This window comes from Oryzias latipes, chromosome 17 (genome assembly GCF_002234675.1).
Source record: "Oryzias latipes chromosome 17, ASM223467v1".
NCBI lineage: Eukaryota > Metazoa > Chordata > Actinopteri > Beloniformes > Adrianichthyidae > Oryzias > Oryzias latipes.
The window spans coordinates 6,142,243-6,163,694 of NC_019875.2; the positions used below are offsets into that span (position 1 = coordinate 6,142,243).

A 21,452-nucleotide genomic window follows, 5' to 3' on the forward strand; every position below is an offset into this window, starting at 1 on the left:
CTGCCTCAGATCTGCAGGCTCCGCCCACCGTCCTCCATCATCTCAGGTGCAGAAGCAGAGAAACGCCCTGAAGCCTGAATGTGGTCTGGTCCAGGTTCGGGGCTGGATCTCCGGTTAAGAGGCACTCCAGCAGGCAGGCAGCTCCTGTGTTTTGGTCTCACTTTAACTGATTATTAGCTGGAGCTTCAGTCATGACCTCTGACCTTCTTAGAGGCTTATATTAAAGTCAAGTCTGGCCTCGTGTCTGGGGGTCGACATTTCATTTTAAACCAACAGCGAAGCAGAAAGAATCAGCCATGACAGTCTGGGACTGATAATCATGTTTATTCATCGTCATGTATAAATTTCAGTGATACAAAGCTGTGGTCAGACTGCAGTCCTCGTCCTCTGCCGTCTGTATTGCAGTAAAAAGGAAATACCAGCAAGATAAAGAGTCGAGAGGTACTTTGGCAATATAAATTATGTTAAGAAGGCAAGCAGACACGAGGAGCCGAGTAATGTGAGCGGACGAAGCGGTGCAAAAAAAAAAATCACCCAACAGGAGAAAACGGAGCAGCTTCTTCCATAAAAGCTCAACAAAAACAAGAATAAAAAGGCATAAAAATATTTCATTCTAAAGAAGAATGAACGCTTAAAACGGCTGAACATCTGCAGCGTCGCAATGGTGTCGTCCCTGTTCCATCACAAACTGCATCGGGTCTGCGCCGCCACCGCGAGCGTCTGCGCCGCCTCCGCAAGCGTCTGCGCCGCCTCCGCGAGTGTCTTCTATTCACATGTGCAGAATTAATAACTTTATGTGGTGGTTTAGAGTAAAACGATGTTCTGACGGGTGAATAAAAAAAGGTTGGGGGGGGGGGGGGCATTTGGCCAAACCCGCCATGTTTGCTGACAAACATGGGAGAGAATGCGACCGTCTGCAAACGTTTCTTCACACTTCTGCCTTCTGTCTCAGGTTTGGACACATTTCTTTTCTCCTGCAGTCCAGTCCTGCTTAAAACGGGGGGTTGGGGCTCCACTGAAAGGACCCCGGTCGGGGGCAAATGTAAGGAGAAGAAGTCTTGTGGGTGATGACAGGATGGAAGCGTGCAGACGACCCTCTGCAGCCCTGTCTCACAGGTACTGTTGTAGAAAGTGCAGCAGCATTATCTCGTAGTGTTCTCCAGATTCAGGGCAGCGGATGCTGTGCCGCTCGTTGGGGTAGACCTAGAAGAGGAAGCCAGAAATCAGCCTCAGGCTTTGTGACGGTTGTGAACTCCTGATGATTGTACACAGCTTCTCAGGACTACATAGCAGCATTTTCGCCTTCTGCGGTCCGGAGTTTGGGACCACAGCCTCCTTCAGAAACCCTGCTGTCCGCAGCCGGATGCACCAGCTAGGCCTCGGATGGAGCCTGGGGCCACGGTTGAAAGCTTCTCCCTCGGACTTGCTCTTTGGACGGAGCTAAACCCGGCCTGCTAGCCCGGAGACAAAGCTAGTCCGGGGAAGCTTCGAAGCGCAGGAGGAGGAAATGCTGCTCAAAGACCTGAGAAACTCTCAACCATGGTATGAATTTGCGTTTCCAGTGGTGTCCAGAACAAAATAAAGGCTGATGTTACTCCCACATAATTACATCCTCCTACATCTCCTGCAGCTTGGTGCTGATTTTGCTGTTCAGTGACAGCTGGAGCCCCATCAACAGCTATAGCAGATTTCGCTATGCTAAACGTTTGCTGGTTGCACCAACACATATTTTTTGGCGCTACACAGCCACAGATCTGTCCTTTTATTACTGTATTACCATCTTGGATGTAATTATGTGGGAATTACATCAGCCTTTATTTTGTCTGGACACCACTGGAAACACAAATTCATATGATGGTTTAGTTTCTCAGGTCTGCGTAGCCGCACTTCTGCCTTCGGCGATCCGGCTGCCGGTCCGAAGATGAAGCTAGTCCGGGGGAAAGTTTCGACGAACCATGGTGCGTCCGAAGGAGGACCACATAAGGCAGAAATGCTGCTATGTAGTCCTGAGAAGCTGTGTACAATCATCAGGAGAGCACAAACATCACAAAGCCCTCTCCTCTGCCGCTAACACAAAGCTGCTCCTAGCATGTGTCTGTTAGCAGCCGGACACACTGAGATAGCAGTGACATCATCGCCCCGCCTCCCCTCTGGAAATGCTAAGTCAAATTGAATTATGCGACACTATTCGCAGGTTGGATGTGAAAATGAAAATGCAATCCCCTCTTTGCATTTTTATTTGAATTTTGAGTCAAAAAATACTTTTTCATTTTGAAAATGAAAAAGTATTTCTGGTTTTGACTTTTATTTTTAATTATGCTACAGAAACGCTTCCATACTGAATGACGGGATTCCACCAATCAGTGAAACCAGACAGACTTTATTTGGAAAAGAAAAGAAGAAGAAAACAAAAATGAGGCTGAGATCCTCAGTGTTGTTTTTTTTCCTCTTTTTCTTTTTTTTGGGGGGGTGTCTTGATTGCACTGACTAAAGGATTAATAAAAGAAACGTTTTTAAAAACGTTGAAAGTTCCCCGTTAGCTTGCATAGATTACACAGAATACTGATGGCGAGCACTTCAAAGTGGGCGTTTCCAGGTGTGAAGCAGGACTGCCAGTCTCACCTGAAGCTGGTACGGTTTCCCAGCACGGATTATCTGTGACACCAGGAAGTTGGTGTGGAAGAAGTGCACGTTCTCATCTAGGAATCCATGAAGGATAAGCAGACGGTTGGGCCTGAAACACAAAAGGCGTCACATAGAAAATGATCCCAACAGTCAAAGGAATGGATGGAATAAAGCCGTCAGACATCACATCATCTGGATTAGGATTAGAAAGAAATAAGACTGTAATCCACAAACATACTGCAGCATCTGCTGTCATTCTGGGGCTCTTTGTTTCACATGAACTTGCAGTTGGTCGATCAGGGATCTGACCTTTAACTGAACATCCTGATAACGTCTGCATCTGATGTTATTCTGGGGTTTATAATGTTTGTACCGTTAATCCTGAAAATCCACTTTACTTTTGCTTGAAGGTCGCTTTTGCTGTTTTGAATGTTTTTTGCTGCCGCAGACAAAAAGAATTTCCCCATCGTGGGATGATTAAAGTCTGTTTAATGAGATGTTTCAGAACCCTTTGTTTTGCAAACGCAAAAATATTTTTTTAAAGCAAAAAAAACGTTTTTTAAAGAAAACATTTCATATTTTCATTTGCTACTTGGAAAGTTTTGTGGCGGCATAAATATCACTTCAAACTGCTAAACAGATAGCTGCCAAATACGGCAAAGTAAGGAGTTTTAAGGTTCATATCTAGAGTCAAAGATGTGTTCACGTCAGGCATGTGACGTGCGTTCAAGAACCTGCGTTCAGGTTTTAGCACACACCGACCGTCTCTACCCGACACTAGTGAATGTGCTCACAGGTGGAAGAGTCTCCGTGGGAAATGCTGTAGCGCTGGAAATCTGGTGAGTTCTGACTTTTTCCTTCACTGCTCTATTCCGATAAATGACGGGCACAAACCCCCATTCCATTAGTGATCTCTGCATCATGATCCATAATCAAACGGTTGATCAGTGGATTAAAAGGAACGCCATCCTTACGTCACTACCACATCAGAGTCCCTGATAGGTCAAAGTTCAACTGGTTTAACTTTCAACATGCACCTGAAAACGTGCATAGCGACGCGTGAATGCAAGAGTTTTAAACGCGGAAGCCCAAAAGGCGCATTTGTGCACGTGTAAAGACTTTTCATGGACAGAGGTCGCTGGAGGAGCCTTGCTGGGGTGGGGGGTGAACGTCGCAACAGACGGGGACAGACTCCAGCGTCTGCCCGCTCTCTTTCCAACATGTTCTGCTTTGCTGTCATATTCTTGCTGTTGTTACGGTTTATTTTAGCTGCAAGTTTGTATCGTATTGTGATTGTTAACAGATTTAAAACTAATTGGATATAAATAAAGAACAAACATCCAAACGGTGTTTGAGTCCCTTTTGATTATGCAGAAAGACCCAAAGAGTCTGGAGAACAGAGACGTGCTCGGGTACCGACTCGCTCGGTAGCTTGTCCACATGGAGCGCCACGGATCCTTCCTCGTAGCCCTGCTGGTTGTTTTCTGGCACGTCCATGTAACGCTCCGTGTAGCCGGTGTCATAGGCCATCCACACCGTCACCGGCGCCCCTGCAATGGCCAGCTGACCACGACACAAACGGGTTACTAACCTGAGGACCTTCCACAGTTCGGCTGCAATTCCAGAAAAAACTCAGAACTTCATCAACCAATCAAACGTCTTACAGCTTAAACGTGTGTTTCTGCTGTGAAAGCAGCCAAAAACTCCAAAAGAAGAAGAAAACAAAGTCAATAAACTTCATGCCTCTCATCAAACCACCAAACTGGTACTTAGACTTTAGAGTTTGGTGTTTATTTTTATTTCATAAGTCAGTTAAAAGGAGGAAAAACGAGAATAAATCTGCTCTTCCATTAAGGCTACGTTCACACTGCAGGCTGAAACGACCCAATTCCGATTTTTTTGCCCCATGCGACCTGTATCTGATCTTTTCATGACAGTCTGAACGCCACAGATCCAATCTTTTCAAATGTGACACAGGTCACTTGGGTATGTGGTCCTGAATCCGACACTTTTGAAATGCGACCTCCGTCTGAATGGCCAGGTCACATGTATCCGACCCGTACGTTATTGATACGCTACAAACGTCATAATTCTGCGATGAAGTAGGCGGGAACTAGAACATAAACAACCATGGCGGACGATACTGCTGAGACCAGTCAGTGGAAGGGAAGCGAGGTCACCGATTGGATTAATATTTGGGGTGACAGCTCCATTCAGGCCAAACTCCAGGGCTCTTATCGCAACCAGGCAGTTTTTGAAAAAATTTCCTGCGAAATGGCCGAGCGTGGTGTTGAACCTTTTCCCGCAATGACTTTTTCTTCCCTTTCCGACCGTGGTCAAAAGCGCGGGGGACCAAAGGCGGATCCTCCTCCGGGGTTCATTTCCCCCGTTCGGACCCTCAGATTCTCCAGAGCGGGTTCATAAAAACTCAATAGCAATATTTTATTACCGTTCTCCTTCCTTCATAACACACAACATGAATGCGCGCACCCAACACACTTCCGCTGCCCCCCCCACCACACACACACACTCCCTCTGGCGCTCTGTGTGCTCTCTCCTCTTTCTTACAGACGTGTGCGGCCCCAACACACACACATCCCCATTCCACAACAGTGGGTCCAGACAATCCTGGCTCCAATGCCTTCTTAAAATGAGAAGATTGTAATTGTGCTGGCTCCTTTGTGAATAAATGTAAAAATGCAAAAAGGAGCTCTGCTGTTGACAACACTGTTGTTGACATCCATTGTTAACGTTAGCTACTTCCGCAAACAACAGTGACGTCGTTCACCGTTGAGTACTCTTCTGCGCATGCGGGTCACATCTGGGTCATTTCACGTTCACACAAGAGATCACAAAAGTTCGCATTTAACTGGAAATGTGAACGGCCTTGCAAAAAAAAATCGGATTTTTTCAAAAAAAAAAATCGGAATTTAGCATTAAGCCCTGCAGTGTGAACGTAGCCTCAGAAATGTCGGTCTGCCTCCTGTGATTTTCACAGAGACGACACCGACGCCTTCAGACGTTTGTTCAAACTCTTTTTATGTTTATTAGATGAGATCTGATGGTCAACACCATAACTCCCAACAGATGTTCAGACCTTGAAGACGTTGGGTCGCTGGATGAGCCCCATGAGGGAAAGGAAACCGCCGTAGGACCAGCCGTGGATCGCAACACGGCTCAGGTCCACAAAGTGAAACTTCTCTGCCACGTGCAGCAGTCCCTCCACCTGGTCTTCAATCTCTACTTGACCCTGCAGAGGACAGACAGAGTCATGTGATCTGGCCTCACGCCTACACCTTTAACAGACTCGCTCACCATCTTGTTTTTCAGAGCTCCTTCAAACTCCAGACCCCTCTGACAGGAACCCCTCCCGTCAATAACCACCACGGCGTACCCCAGAGAGGCCAACGTGTTCAGACGCAGATACTTCATTCCTTTGAAGGAGTTGTTAACCAGCTGCACCTGCGGGCACACAAACACGCACAGTTGCCATGACGGCTCCGGGGCAGAGGATTTCAGGAGATCCCGAGAGCCACACACCTGCGGGCCGCCGTACACAAACAGCACAGTCGGGTGTTTCTTGCCAGGCTGCACGCTGTGAGGTTTGTACACCATGCCATACAACTGGAAGCCCGACTTTGCAGGGAAGTCAAAAATCTCAGGTGGATTGTAATCTCTGGGGCAACCTGGAGACAGATTAGGACAGGAGGGTTCGATTCAAATTCACAGAGAGCCGAAGAAAAGGACAGGAGGGTCAGAACGATCCAATCTCTATTAAGAGTTTCCAAATCGGTGCATAAATTCTGCCTAAAATGAACAAAACCTGCAAAACAAAAGATTCATGGTAAAATAAACCTTCAACATCAGATGATGCTTGAATAATAAATCACTAAGATGACTTGAGACTCCCGAAAGGTCCTGCTTCAATAAAATGTATAATTATTAAAGAAGGTAGGACTTTTGATTGCCTTCAATGTGCAAACACGTGAGCAGTGCATTGTGGGATCTGTTGTGGGTCACCCAATAGTGCTAGTCAGACGTCATAACGAGGGTAACGATAGAAGAGTGTGCCATGTGTGGGCTAGGATGCACAGAGTTAAAATAAAAACCTGTACAAACAACAGCTGTTCAAAATGGGGGGGGGGGGGGGGGGGCAAAGCTGAGTGAATGAAACAAGCAGATCTTAGAGCCGCTACCCCCCAGGTACGCTTCCTTCTGTCACATCAATCGACTGCACATCTGATTTATACACTGAAAAGATAATAAAACTTTACATGTAATAACATTTCTACCGGTAGTTTTATTTCTATTTTCTATTTTGTTTTCTATGTGTCATTTATGTAATATTGATAAAAAAGAATATAACAATTCTTTGAAATCTCAATGTTTCCAGGACTATTTGTGTGGGGCAGCTTGAGGTCACGTGTCTCCACGCGCCGCCGTCCTGAGGGGGAGTGGCCTCGCTTACCTGGTGACTCCATCATGCTGGCCCAGAACTCCGGAACCGTGTGCAGCGGGTCGTCTTCTGAGCGGGTCAGTTTGTACAGGTGAACGCAGGGGGGCGTGCTCACGTTACTGTAGTGGCTGACGAAAAAGTCAAAGTTCTGCACAAAAAAACCACAACGAATACAGGATAAGACGACATATTCATACAAGCAAAGGAGAGGAAGAGCTTAAAATCTGTGAGAAATTACATCTGAATGTTTCTGAAGAATAGAAGAAATAAGCCATCTAGGAAAACTGCAGATAGATAACTAGAGTCTGTCTTCCTGAACATTTCTTCACAGAGAAAAGTTTGTACCTGACTGACGGAGCAGCTGTGAGAGAAGCCCGGCTTGGTCAGTCTGCTCACAGCCACCGGCGACTCGTAGCTGACCACGTACAGATGGTGCTCCAGAGGAGTGTCTCTGGTACCCTGGAAGTACACCACCTGTGCTGCCTCATCCACCCAGATCTGGTGAGGGGGGGGAAGCTGTTAATACTGATGAAGGGAGGGGGACAAAGGCTTCAGAACAAACTGCTAGGGTCTTTTATTGAGTAAGGCTGGATTCAGACCGGCATCAATTTCTGATGAACACCTGCTGCTCTGCAGAAACTATGTCCAAGAAAACAACACAGGATTTTAGATTTTGACTAAAAACAGCAAAAATCACAATTACAGACTGCTGGGAATGCTTTTGAAACCAATGAAAACATGACTGGGGGGGAATTTTAAGTACAGCTGTAAAAAGATCATTGAACACCATCTGAACGTCGATGGTTTCAGTGGTGAGAGTGATCAAATCAGATTTCTGTAAGAAATATGAATCCCAACATCAAACTCTAAATCCCACATCTGCACCAGTCGGCATCACTCTGAGCTCTACTGGAGCTTTGGTGGAGCGTCCTCCCTAAACAGCTGTGTGTCTAACCACAGGGCCTCACCTTGGAACCATGTCTTGCCAGCACCTCCCATTCTCCACTGGTCAGTGGAAGCTCCGCCTTGATTGCACATTTAAAGTTTCCTGTCAAAAAAGGAAGGCCAAACATGTAAGTCTGCTACATGTTTATGTCAAACACCATAAACGAAGGGCTGTAACGATTCATTTCAACACTGATTTGATTCATTTCATAATTTGTGGTCGATTCTCTTTGGATTTCGGTTCATTCTGATCGATCCGATTGGATCTGATTCTCTGAAGTGGATCCAGATCATCTTCATCCAAACTTCCAGCAGTGAGACTCAGACAGAAATTCCTGAAGTTTTCCAGATTCTTGGATTTCTTCCAGATCATCAAGTGGAAATGAAATATGAGTCCAAACAAACAAGTCAACTAGAATGAATGTCAAATCCATTCACATTTTAGTTTACTAAAGTTCACCACTGTTGTTTTTCCAGATCCAGAGAATCCAAAGGGAACATTCTTAGAACATTGGATGGTCACATGACTTTATTCAAAGTCTGTCCATGCTTTGGACTGGAATGATGGACTGATCCGTGTTGATGACATCACATGAGTGTTGTCTGCTGTGATTGGTCGTTTAGACCTTGGAGTCAAATAAACCTACAGTACCTCAATCAAAATAGTATCTTCCAATATTGATCATAGATTTATCTAATTTTGAAAAGACTTTTTATCTTCAAAACTCTATTTGTGTAGCGCTTTCCAATCCGGCTGAAACACAAAGCTCGTGCCATAAAAGCTAATAAAATAGTCGTAAAAGTTGAAAATGAATGAAAACAGAAAACACAGGACAATCACACACAGCTGGCACCCCTCCCTCCCCAGATTCCTCCCTCCACCCAGTTCCCCCCAATATAGCCATAATATCAAAACTGAACAGAAACGTAAGAACTGCAGATTAAAGAACTAGTCTGGCTCGGTTCTGCTGTGAGAAATCCATTTATGGCAAGGCCCGGCCCGACCACGGGGGTCACTGCCACAGCGCCCGCCCACAGAGCAGCTCAGGGCCCGATCTACGGCTGTTAGAGCACAGAGCGGGACCCCAGCCGGGATAATGAGAACGAACACCGCAGCAACAGCACCCCCTGCAGGCGGAGGTGGTAGTGCAACAGAACAATGGATCCCCAAGAGGAAACACTGGAGTAAGAAACATCAGAATAAAAATTATAATAAAATAGTAATAATTAAAATAAAGTAAAATTTAAAAAGGAAAACAACCCTAACTATCATGAATATAATAATAATAAAAAGGGTAGCATATTTTAAAAATAATATTAACAACATACAATTACATATTAAATAGATAAAGAATAAAAGAATTAATCAAGTACAAAAGTCGTTTAGAGCCAGGTTAGTGGTTTAGGTCGATTAGATTCGATCAGCGTGTCTCAGACGGATGGATTTGGTTGAATAAATCATTACCCCCCTACACAACATCACACAGACATGAACACAGCGTGCTTCCTACCTTCTGCATGTTGGTAGCCCTCCCTCCAACAATGGAAGCCCGGTTGTAAAAGAGATGTGATTTTATAGAGGTGGCTAAAACCGGTTTTGCACTCATTCACCCAAATGAAAGTAAACTCGTCTTCTCTAGTTTGAATGAAGGGATAGAAGATGTCATGGACCTGCATACGGAAAGAGACAGTTACATTTACTGAAGGAACTTCCAGAAAACCACACCACAGCCAAAGATCCTGCCGGGCGACAACACTTACATTAATCCAGACGTCCGTGGTCTCCTCGTAAACGATGTACGGCTGCGTGCCGCCGGGAACGGCCTCCCGACCGTCCCGCCTCAGAGCCGGGTCGTCTGTGACCGGGATGAAGAGGGCCGGTGGCAGGAGAACCAGCTGTAGCCTCCTCTGACTGCGGTCCAGCAGAACCGCCCAGCCGCTGGAATGGAAAGAGCCGCCCTGAAACGTCTGAGCTGCCAGACCAAAACACGCAGAGGCTGCTGAGCAGCACCGGTGCTGAGCCCACTAAACCCAAAGAGCCAGCACCCCGAAAGAATGTCAGGAATTCTGCAGAAAATGGACTCTTCCTTTAGGGCACATGTGTCAAACTCAAGGCCCGGGGGCCAAATGTGGCCCGTCATGTCATTTTATGTGGCCCAGAAGAGCCACAAAGTTTTTAACTTTTTATAATTAAAAAAATTTGATGTGTATTTATTCATATCTAGGGGGAATCAGACTTAAAATATCGAATTTGGCAACTATACATGATGACTTTAACACTGTCCATATAACCTAACCTTTCAGAATCCAATTTAAAAGGATTTATGCTAGAGTAACAAGCAAATAAATGTTTCTATGCAATTGTAATTGTCACTTTAAAAAGTTATAGTGAATAAATAATGAGTTATTTAGCATTAAGGAGTAGTTACATTTATTTTTCATTACATTTATTTACATGTATAAGTTAAATCTGACCCTTAGAGGACAACCACTATGATGATGTGGCCCCTGGTGAAAATGAGTTTGACCCCCCTGCTTTAGGGTTTTATGCTGAATGAATAGATGGTTATTAATTATACACAACGGTTTTAAAAATACTCACGTAGATTGTAACATGAGATATGACTTGGAGGAAAAACGTTCCTTTCTTTGGGGTTCAAAGACAAACTGCATTTTAAAACAAAGATATAATAATAATAGATAAAGGTGGAAATTGATTTGGCTTCTTTCTTTCTTCTAGTTTCCAATCATGCTCTGATTCTACCCTCTATTCTGTTTTGACCACAGAAGCTGTTTTATGACCTTAATGGATTCATGTTCACTGTGTTTTCATGAACACTCACTATTTTCCATCATTTGTCCATCCAACTCTAGCAATGTATTCTGTTCCAGGAAACAGGGAGGTAAACGGGGCGACCAGCTCTTTATCTTGAGTGCTCACGATCTGCAAACACATAAACACACATAAGTGATGGGATGACGCCGAGCAGCAGGAACAGACGGCCGCAGACGCACTCTTCCTTGATGGTCCGTCCTGATCTCAGCCAGTTTCAGGGACGCCTTTGGGTTTTTGCTCCCTGTGGATCCAGAAGAAAGAAACCGTTCAACACTGTGACTCCAGCAAACTTCCAGCTGTGCAGAGCTGCACAAACCTGTGCGAGGATATCTGTAGGCGTCCGCTTTCCTCTCTTCCAGCGCAGGAGATGGAACGTGGATTATTTCTACCTCCGTCTCATCCACTTCTTCATATAGAAGGTACATTGTTTTGCCCCCATCAGGGTCTGATAATAGAAAAACCCAGATGACTCCCACACAGCCGTCCTTTAACACGTGACTCGTCTATGAAAGGTTCAGACCTTCCGCAGCTGCAGGGCTCCACCAGTAACCAGTGAAACGGTCAAACTCTTCCTGGATGACGAATGTGGCCACGCCCGCAGATTTGGGGTCCTCCTTCACATTGTCTAAACCTGGAAGACACGCCCACATGTTTGTTTACAGCCACAGGAATGATGTGGATTCTCAGCAGACGTCTGTTTAATGCCACAGAATTAGAAGCTAAATCAAACCAGAGAAATCTGGGATGCAGTAAGACAAACAAGTATTTGACCCCCCCTCTGATTTTGTAAGTTAGAACTCATGGAGAGGTCTGACATTTTCATCTTATATGCACGTCCACCGCGAGAGACATCATCTAAAATAATCTGGAAATCACATTGCATGATCTTTAGAATAATTTGTGTATGCTACTGCTGCAAATAAGTATGTGAGCCCCGTCTACCTGGGGCCGCCGTTTCCAAGGTTACGGTTGACATCATGTTACAAATCATGCGGCACAGAAGGTTCCTCTGCTTAAACCAGCACATGTCCAGACCCGTCTCAAGTTTGGGGGGTGTTTTTCTGCACATGGGATAGGACGTCTACCGTCTTAAGGAGAGGATAAGCGGGCCATGAACAGCCAGATTTGGGGGAACAACCTCCTTCCCTCAGTTAGACTATTGGAGTAGGGGCGTGGCTGGGTCTTCCAACATGACAATGACCTGAAGCACACAGCCAGGAGAACCAAGGAGGGGCTCCGAAAGAAGCAGATCAAAGTTCTGGAGAGTTCTAGCCAGTCTCCAGACTTCAACCCAATAGAAAGCCTTTGGAGGGAGACTGTTTCTCAGTAACAGCCCAGAAACCTGACTGATCTAGAGGAGATCTGTGCAGCAGTAATAAACAAATCATTAAAAAAAAACATTTACCGTAATGTGATTTCAAGATTTTTTTTAGATGTCTCTCAAAGTGGACATGCAGCTAAAATGTCAGATCCCTCCATGATTTCTAAATGGGAGAACTTGGAAAATCACAGGGGGTTCAAATACTTATTGGCCTCACTGTACATATTTGTAGGAAACAAAGGCATTTTTTGATTGACAATAGGGATCTTTTGACCTTTATGGCAGAATGTGAGTCTCTTTTCCTCGCCCGTCTTAATGTTGGCTACCCAGAGGTCATTGTTGTTGATGAAGGCTATAAAATGGGGGTGTCCAGGGCAGATCTTGGGATCCATACGGGTGCCTGTGCACTGAGTCTTGATCTCCAGAGGCTTGACAGGAGCAGACTGCTAAAACAAGTCAATGCAAAACAGTGGTGAATGAGTTCTTATTACAAATATGTTAGTAGAGACGTACCTACAGCCACACAAACATCTGTTTTACCACAGCGGCATCCTTTACTAACACAGTACAGCAGGTGGGTTTGTGACTAGCTACGGTCATTTAGTTCAATGTTTAGTGCTTTTTGGATTCACTTCATTCGTATAAAACATGTTTCCACATTTAGCAGCATCAAAGATGCTTCAAAAACAGAAAAGAAATGAGGAAAACTTTGAGTTGAGAATGGAAAAACAGAGGAGAATGAGCGTCCGGCCATTTCAGCATTAACTACACCCACATCTCATTTGCAACCAATGAAAGAACTGCTCTCACTAGATGAGAAAGTGTCTCCTCTCTTCCGAAGAACGCTCCTTTAATTAAACAAGGTCCCTTAATTAAACAGTCCCTTAAGCCCCCTTTAAAGGGGCTTAAGGATTTTTCTATGAATTTTCCAGGGACTTTGAGTTTTTCTGTCTCTTTCTAGTCGTCTCATGGTTGCAGTTTAAAACACGTCGTTTTTTTGTTCTACAAATTATGTGCAATGACCTTGTCTGTCCTTTTTCCAGGAATTTAGTGTTCATCCATCTGCTTTCCGTCTGTCCCACTCTAATGAAACTCCTGCTTTTGGTGGCTAACATGTTCTTGAATCATTTTTCTGATGATATATATATATGTATATATATAGAGAGAGAGAACTAAGCTTGCATTTCTAAGTGTTTTTTATTCAAATCGATGTGAATCAGGAGCAGATGAAAAAATGCTGTTCGAAAAAGCTTGTGGTTGTTTTGTATGAACTACAACCGTCAGGTCAAAGTCTCCCTGCTCTGCTCCATTCTGATCCTCCACCTGCAGACCAACAGATCCATGAACGTCTTTGTTCTCCTGGTCTGAGCTGGAATCTGGATCAGAACTGGACGGATGGATAGCTCTGGTATTGGCTCCTATTTGTGTTGCACCGCTTATGTTAGCTTGGGGTTGTGAGGGGCTGTGAGCTAGCAGGAGAGAGGATAAACAAAGGGATGATGGGAAGTAAGGGTGCGCTTCTTCGCCATCAGAAGTCCCGCCTACAACTTGGGTAAATTTCTATGTCCTTAAAAACAACTCAGGTATTTTGGATTTTGGCTAAACATCATCATCATCATTTAAAGACCACTGGGAAAGTTTTGGAAACAGATCAGAAGATGACCGAAGTGGAAATCGAAAAATTTCATTATTATTATTATTATTGAACAACTTCATTGAAAGCTAAATGTAATTTTGAATGGAGTTGTCTTCATGCTGAGAACAGGCACAGGGATCATGGGGTTAAAGCAGAGCACAGTCTGAAGACCAGGCCAGGCCATCACAGACACAACCACACACAGCCTCCATCACTACAGAGGGACCAGACAAAGAGCCCAGCAGTCACCCAATGAGAAGACACGTCACATCAGAGACAGGCAGAAAATATCAGCTTTTTTAAGGAACTTACTAAACTGATCAGTAGTTTCTAAAAGAATAAAACGTTTCAAGAGATATGCAAGTTAGGAAAATAATGTCGAGATGATAATTTAGGAAATAGTACTGCAAGTCCTCTTTCAAATCAGAAACAAGCAGGGATGTCTGGTGTTGCAGCCGCCACACAACTGCTCCAGGACTCTGAATGAGGAGCTCCCTCCATGAGCACAGGAAGAGCGAGCTGCAGTTTACTCACAATGAAACCATTATTCCCTCCATCTTGGCAGTAGAAGAGACTGTTGGTGGCTTGGAAAAGGAACAGGCCAGTCTTAGAATGGTAGTCATATGATGTGATCCCAAAAGCACCCAGGCGCTTCCGCTCTCTCAGCAGTTCTTCCTCTCGGGAGTAGGCCCCCTGAAGGGGCGTCGCCTTGGAGAAGCATCAGACTCGAGTTACCGTCCACACAAGCAACAAGAACAACCCCACCATTTTTTTCATTGTTTACTTTGAACAATAAGGAAGGAGACAGAACAACATGGTGTTGTAGCTGTACAAACAATAGCTGCATTTACATGGACATAAGTAATCGGAAAGAATGCCTGATCGGAAGAAAAATGCGTCATGTAAACACGCCGTTCGGAATAGTCTACCCCGATCAGACTCGTCCGGATCGAAATTTCTTTCCGATCGAGATGGGTGGGTTATGCCGATTGTTGATGCGATCGTGTTGCATGTAAATGGTTGATTCCGATCGTGTGTCACTACTGCTCTGGTTTACGTCACGCTTTGACGATGCGGTGCTCCAGAGAAAGCTTTGGAGCTCAAACGGGACGGACCGGCTTCTCCCCGCGCGCGAGTGAACCTCTGAGCAGAGCAGCCGGAGTTATAGCTTTGTGTTTGCGGGCGGGGGGGGTGTGCTTTGGTACGGGTGCGCTCCGAGGGGGAGGTTCCCATCCCACCGTTCTGGGTTTGGGAGCTGCCAGAACCATGCTTTGGTGTGCGAGCTTTTCAAAGCAGAAATGCTTTGAAAAGTCCTTAGAAACCGTTCAAACAATCACGTGGATTTGTGTTTCCAGTCGTGTCCCGACAAAAAAAAGTCTGCTGTTATTCCCACATATTTACGTGCAGCCAAGATGCAGATTGTAGAATTTCCCGCATGGATATTGTGTTCATCAAACAAGGCTAATGTTGTTAGCGCGTGCTAGCCCACTCCTAACCCTGGCTTCTTCCAGCTCCGTTCCTCCACAAAAAAATTACGGATTAAAAATAAAATGATGAGCGAACAGGCGCTTCATAATATTCATAACATTAATAAAAGCACGTTTAGAAGATCATCTCGTATATTACCGAGCTGCCGGTTATCTACTGTGTGGCAGTTAGTTTACTGTGGGACTCATTGGCTCTTCCGGTATTTTCAACACTACTGCGCATGACCAAACATGAACAAATGATTGATTCCGACCGAAAGCGTGACCATGTGAACGTTTGTTCTAATCGGAAAAAGTTTTTCTGGGCCCATGTACACAGTTGGATTTTAATCCGACTATTGATCCTATCAAGATATTTTGCACATGTAACCGCAGCTAATGTCCCAGAGACCTGGACTGATTTGGACTTTTTTACTAAAACAAATGAGTTCTTCAGGTTTTAGGGAAATGAGGATTTATCTGAACATTCTTTACTATGACACGCTAAGAAACTGGGGAGTGGATCCAAACAAAGGAAACCGAACTAGGCTATTTATGAGAATAGATGAAGAAAAGGACGATCATTTGACCATCATTATGAATTATCCCTACACCAGCCCTTTTTTCATCTTATTTTTAAGGTCATAAATAAGCACAAATAACAGATGGAAGATAGTTTACAGCAAACCAAGTAGATTATGTCAGTAAACGGTTGCTGCTTTTTTGTCCAACAACATCAAACCTTTCCATTGGCAGACCCTAAAAGACATCATTGTGAGTCAGGAAACTTACCTGGAAGTGATCCAGCATCTGTTTCCATGACAACACCAGGAGAGCTTCCTTCCGAATCTTCTTGGGGATTTCGGAGTAAAGTAAAGAATTCTCCCTGCTTCCATAAGGCATTCCTGATGAGCCCAATGCAAAAACAGAAGCCACAAAGAAATAACTAATTCATCAATACATTGCACGTTATTTTCCATTCATGTCACGTTTCTTAAGGGTCGATTAATCACAGGGCAGTTTCAGGCAGGTCTCCTTTAATTCTAAAGGGTACCTGAGCTGAGATTTACCCTTCCTGTTGTTTGTGAACCAACGACTGACCAGTGTTAGACTGCTGCCCCCTTTGACCGCTTTCATTTCTGCTTTGAAGGCCACAGTGGGAGGTTTTGAAAACTTTCACATTTCCGCTTCAAGTAAAACAGAGAGGTGAGGACAGACCAAAGCTAAAAGAAAGCTCATTGCTGAACCATTACACCCAATGACGGGGTCTCTTGTTGCTGACTCAACCGAAAGCGTTTCAGCTGAAGCTTTGGCAGGCCTCGAATGGCTGCAGCTACCTGTGACATCATCATAACCTGCTGGTAAACGCCAACCTTCGAAGGAAGAGAAGCGAAGGAAGAGAAGCAAAGGAAGGCTTGAACACAACCTGCTAGTGCACACTCGTCACATTTGACAGCTTTTTGAGGCCAAAATAGCTGTTTTTAAGGAGCAGGCGTACGCCGGTCCATTCCACTACAGTAGAATATTATCTGAAAGTCAAATCATTTTAGTATTTCAGTTCATTAATTGCAGATTTTATTTTTGATATGGGTTGATTCATGTTTTTCTCTTAAATTAGAAAATAAAGTCCTGTTGTAATCAGCAAAATACAGAAAGGTAAAATATGGAATAGATAGTTTAGTCTGTGTAAGTATTTCACAGTTTAATTTGATTTTTTTATCAAGTATGTAAACTAAATCAACTCTTTGATGACATTCTAATTTACTGAGAAGGACCTGTGAACGTATCCCACATAATTTTACCTTTTTCGATAGCAGCCAAGTGAAGAAAACAAACGTTTGTAAGTTGTGCATCGCAATCGAGGCATGACTGACGTACCGAGGTAGTACAGCCGATGCGAGTAGGGTCCATTTTCCCCCGTCTTCTGCACAAACTGGAAGTCATGGGGGGCCTTGTTGGCGATCAGACCAGAGTACTTCCTGCTACAGTGGATTATATCCCGGAGCCCCTCCCAAGAGTGTCTCTCCACAAAGAACTGAGATGGGACGTCATCCATCTCCACCACCTCCGTGCTGTCTGTAAGGCCGTCCACCGCCGTCATGCTCGCTGTCACGCACCTGGATGTTGACATGACGGGAAACAACAGCGTTCATGAAAAAAGCACGTGTGCTCACTGGAAGACGGTTTTCATCACATCAGTCAGTAACTGGAATGTGACGCAGCACAAAGACTGTACCTGTTCCAGAGACCCTCTTTACCGTTACGCAGTTTGACCCTCTTGACTCTATGCATTCACTGATCAGCACGCCTGTTTCCAACCATGTAAGCTACGGACAGAACACAGGACCGACATCAACGCGTGACAACAAACAGACACTTTCATGGTAACGGGAGCCAAAGGAAACTCCAACTCAGCCCCAACTCAGATTAAGGTGCTGAGACTCAAGTCCAAAGCAAAGAACAAATGACAGAATCTAGAGCCGACTGCTGTCAAAAGCCCAAATGTATCGCTCAGAAGCAGTAGAAGAGCCCAGTGTTTCATACGGACAACACAAACTCAGGCACTTTAGTGTAAAGTATATCAAACTAAGTGAAATGCATTTCTTTTGACCTCTGCTTTAATTTGTTACCCGCAGTTCATAAACCACTGATACCCAAATGCTGAGGCTCTGCTGCGCTGGTATGGTTCTAGCCAGCGGCGGACTTACCATTATGCAAAGGTAGGCGAACACCTGGGGCCCCAAACTTTCTTGGGGCCCCGAGCTGAAGACTTGATAAAAATTTTACGTCCATCATTATTTTACTCTGTCATGAAAAATCACCCAAAATCACTGAACTGGCATAAGACTGATCATGTCAAACTGTTAGGTCCTCCTCCCCCGTTCTTCTGCAGCAATGGTATATTCCAGTCAATTCAGTCGCCAGACTTGGCAGTTTCCAGCTGAATAGGGCGGTTTTCATTCTGACTTTGGGGTAAATAATGTTTTAAGTGGACGGACAGTTTTGGGCGAGTTTGGGTTCGGTTCTGGAGTTTTTGGTTCCTGGTGGAAACACGTTTTTAGCAGAGATGTGCAGTCTGGTGAGGAGCAGGTGACGGACGCTTCACCTGTCGTCTTCCTCACCTGCAGCCATGAGATGTAAAGCCTACTGACACTAAAATAAATGTGTGTTTACTAACCTGTTCCATAAAGGCAATTTATAAGTTTGATTCTAACAATAGAAATCCTTTTTATCCTTAAAATTTGCTTTATTTTGCATATTTCCTGTTTAATTTCAGTGCGAGGCTGGAAGCTCTGCAGCACGGGAGATTATGTAATCCTTAGTCAGGTCCGGTTGATTGTTCATTTAAAATTATTTGTGGCATGCTAATAGTGTAAAACCTTTTATTATTGTTTTACATTGTAGACATTTTTATTCCACGTCCTCCTTTCTATACCACAGGTGATGTGTTTCACTTCAGATCTGACGTGAAACTGGACTGAAAAGACAGCCGGACCACAAAAAACAGCTGAGCTTTCGTTAAATTAAAATAAAACCAACAGATCATTTGTTTCATGAATGCGTTTTTTTGGAGGATTTTTACTGTTGGTGTTGCGCAAAGTTCTTTTAATACCCAATTAGAAAAACAAAAGTTACTTTTTGGAGTCATCTGAGGTGATTTTTGATTTAGTTCTCAAGTGGCCGGGATAGGCTCCGGGAGCCCGGAGGGGAATAAACAGATTAGAAAATGAACGTTTTATTTAATACTTGGAAATGTTATTTTCACAAGAACAGGTTTTCAAAAATCAAACTCCTCTTTATTACATATTAGGAGAACATTTGCTTTTATTTTATGTCACCTAAATTCATATAAAGTAAAAATACAAGAATAATTTCCCCTTTAGATCATAACAGACTAATAAGTTAAACTAGAACTACATAGTCCTTAATTATTAGTGTTTTTTAATTGTTCCTGATAACAGGGCAAACCATCAGTGGTTGTTAGTAAAGTTCAATAGGAATCCATTATTTCATGTTTTTCTCTGACTGTCTGCAAACATGTTGGATGTAAAATAATTAAAAACGTGTTCAAGTTGGACTTTCAATCAAATCAGGAAGTCATGAATAATGGATGATTAATTACTGCTAATGAATCCCTGGTTAATATTTTGGGTGGTTTTTTATTGGTCTGGTGGTCTTTAGATGACTTTTGGGCTAGAAAACCGAGACTATCTGGTAACACCGGCAGAGATGAAATGATGATAAATAAAGCAGAGGGATCAAGGGGCTGTAGGGGGCTGTGGACGAAAAGGAAAAGAGAAAGACAAACTTTTGCTGCTTAACTTCCAAAAGTGCTGAAAGACAAACTAGAAACAAGAACAGAATAAAAAAACTGTTTCTTTTGTCCTGTTTAGTAAAACCTGACAAATGAAAGAACAGCAAGAAACTTGTCATTTGTTCCTTCTAGGAAGTGATGGATTAAAAAATTAGAGCATTTAATAAATGTAATGATTTTCCAAGAAAAGACAATGTATATAATATAAAAAAACATTTCACATTTAAACGTGATTTCACTTTTTAAATTCTTATGAAAACATTTGGTTTCTGGACATTGACGTTGTCTAAAAGTGGACCAATAGGGAAGTAATTTGACGTTTTAAACTATAGTTAAAGATTTTTTTAGAAAAATAGTTAAAACAACCGCTGAGGGCCCCATGTTATTGTTCACCTGGGGCCCCAAACTGCTACGTCCGCCACTGGTTTTAGCTAAACGTGTAAGACTAAACCTGAAGTTCTGCTTCTCGTCGGGATGACGACAGACTGTTCACAGCCAGAGAAGGTAAACTACTGGACGCATCAGCTGATAAAGGAAGATTTAAAGGCATGCTGGGAAACCAACCCTGAACTTCAAGAATTGCTTTTTCGTTTTAATTCGATGGTGAGCATCAAGACCAAATCCGCTTTTTGCAAAACTGAAGGAGTTCTTGCGTTTTTGGCTGAGGAGATGGGCGGAGGCTGCGCAGGTCCTCCACCTGAGGAGGATGGAGGTGTTCCAGATGTCAGGGTGAGGCAGAGCTCAGGAGCTCAGCTTCACGCTTCTCTTCTGTCAAGTCTTCTACATTCCGCTCCTAACAGGATTAACTCCAGAAATCGTTGTATTGTCAGGATTTCTCCGAATATCGGACCTGGATCATCAATGATCGCTGTCTTATATTCGGGGTAATGGAAGCGGCTCTTGTTGGGGGTTCAGTAAAACCAGCGTTTTCAGTGACAACTTCAGTTACATTTAGCAGGTTCCTCACAAGTGCGGCCAAATGTTGGTTTGATGCCGTTCCTGCAGCGTAGGAACATCTAAAGTTCTTCTGGGAGTTTGTCACCATCGGCTTCCTGGACGTGAAAGAGGCCGGTTAGAAGACGCCGGTGTCCCTGATGTTAGCTAGCCGACATGAGATCTTTGTTCTCCAGCGGGAACTCGTGATAACATCCCTCAGGTCGTGGTCCGGTTGTCTTCTGGGCTTAAGATAAGCTGATGGAAAGCGAATTGGTCGGCTGTCGGCCCGTGTGTTTGTGATGCTGCGCTGATTCTAACAGCGTTGTGTCCGTCTGGGTCGTTTCTTCCTTGGAAGCTAACCTGTTAGCGCCCTAAGCTAAAACTAGCCGAGACAGTCTGTTTTCTAGCAACTCACATCCCGGAAGGCAGGAAACTCGGTTGTGCGCCTATATTCAAATGTGCTACTTACCGACCTGCGTCCCGTTTCTCTGACCAGGTTACGGGCGTGGCTAGCTAGCTGTCAAACCGATTTCCCGACAGCTACAGGCTGAATCCATAGCCCTGGAACCAGGGCCACACTGCATACATTTGCCTTCGGGACGGGAAAGAGGCGGAACTTTTGTCTCGACTCAGAAACACAAGACGGATCTTTTACACAGACGCACCGAGGTCCCCGCAGCGGACCGTCCGGAGGAGGAGGGAGGGACGGAACGATGCATCTATGGAGGAAAACAGAAAACTATCTACTGTTAATCTCAAATGTTTTATTCATACCTCAAAATGGGAATACGTACGGCCTAATTTAATTTTATTCGAAAAAAAATTCCAAGTAAATTATCTTGAAGCTTTAAATTGTATGCATATAAACGGTGCAAATCTACTGTTCAATCAATCAATCAATCAATCAATCAAACTT

The 21,452-nt window shown here is 44.1% G+C and overlaps 1 protein-coding gene across 2 annotated transcripts; it reads right to left on the minus strand.

Annotated features, from left to right (window-relative positions):
• Positions 1–303: 303 nt before the first annotated feature.
• On the minus strand, positions 304–21,159 carry dpp9 (dipeptidyl peptidase 9). 2 transcript variants are annotated; one of them, XM_011486138.3, is made up of 21 exons: positions 21,006–21,159; positions 17,522–17,612; positions 17,164–17,402; positions 16,078–16,190; positions 14,354–14,527; positions 12,458–12,626; positions 11,383–11,493; positions 11,179–11,307; positions 11,042–11,103; positions 10,870–10,970; positions 9,788–9,965; positions 9,538–9,697; positions 8,050–8,129; positions 7,427–7,579; positions 7,094–7,229; positions 6,166–6,311; positions 5,941–6,087; positions 5,723–5,875; positions 4,046–4,188; positions 2,623–2,734; positions 304–1,203 (listed from the first exon to the last, which is right to left on the minus strand). In XM_011486138.3, the coding sequence occupies exons 2-21, from the start codon at positions 17,575–17,577 to the stop codon at positions 1,111–1,113; spliced, it is 2,655 nt and encodes an 884-aa protein (XP_011484440.1). In that variant the 5' UTR covers positions 17,578–17,612; positions 21,006–21,159; the 3' UTR covers positions 304–1,110. The 2 variants fall into 2 exon arrangements, with proteins under 2 accessions (XP_011484440.1, XP_004078708.1); XM_004078660.3 differs by having other exon boundaries at positions 12,458–12,629.
• Between the last annotated feature and the right edge of the window lie 293 nt (positions 21,160–21,452).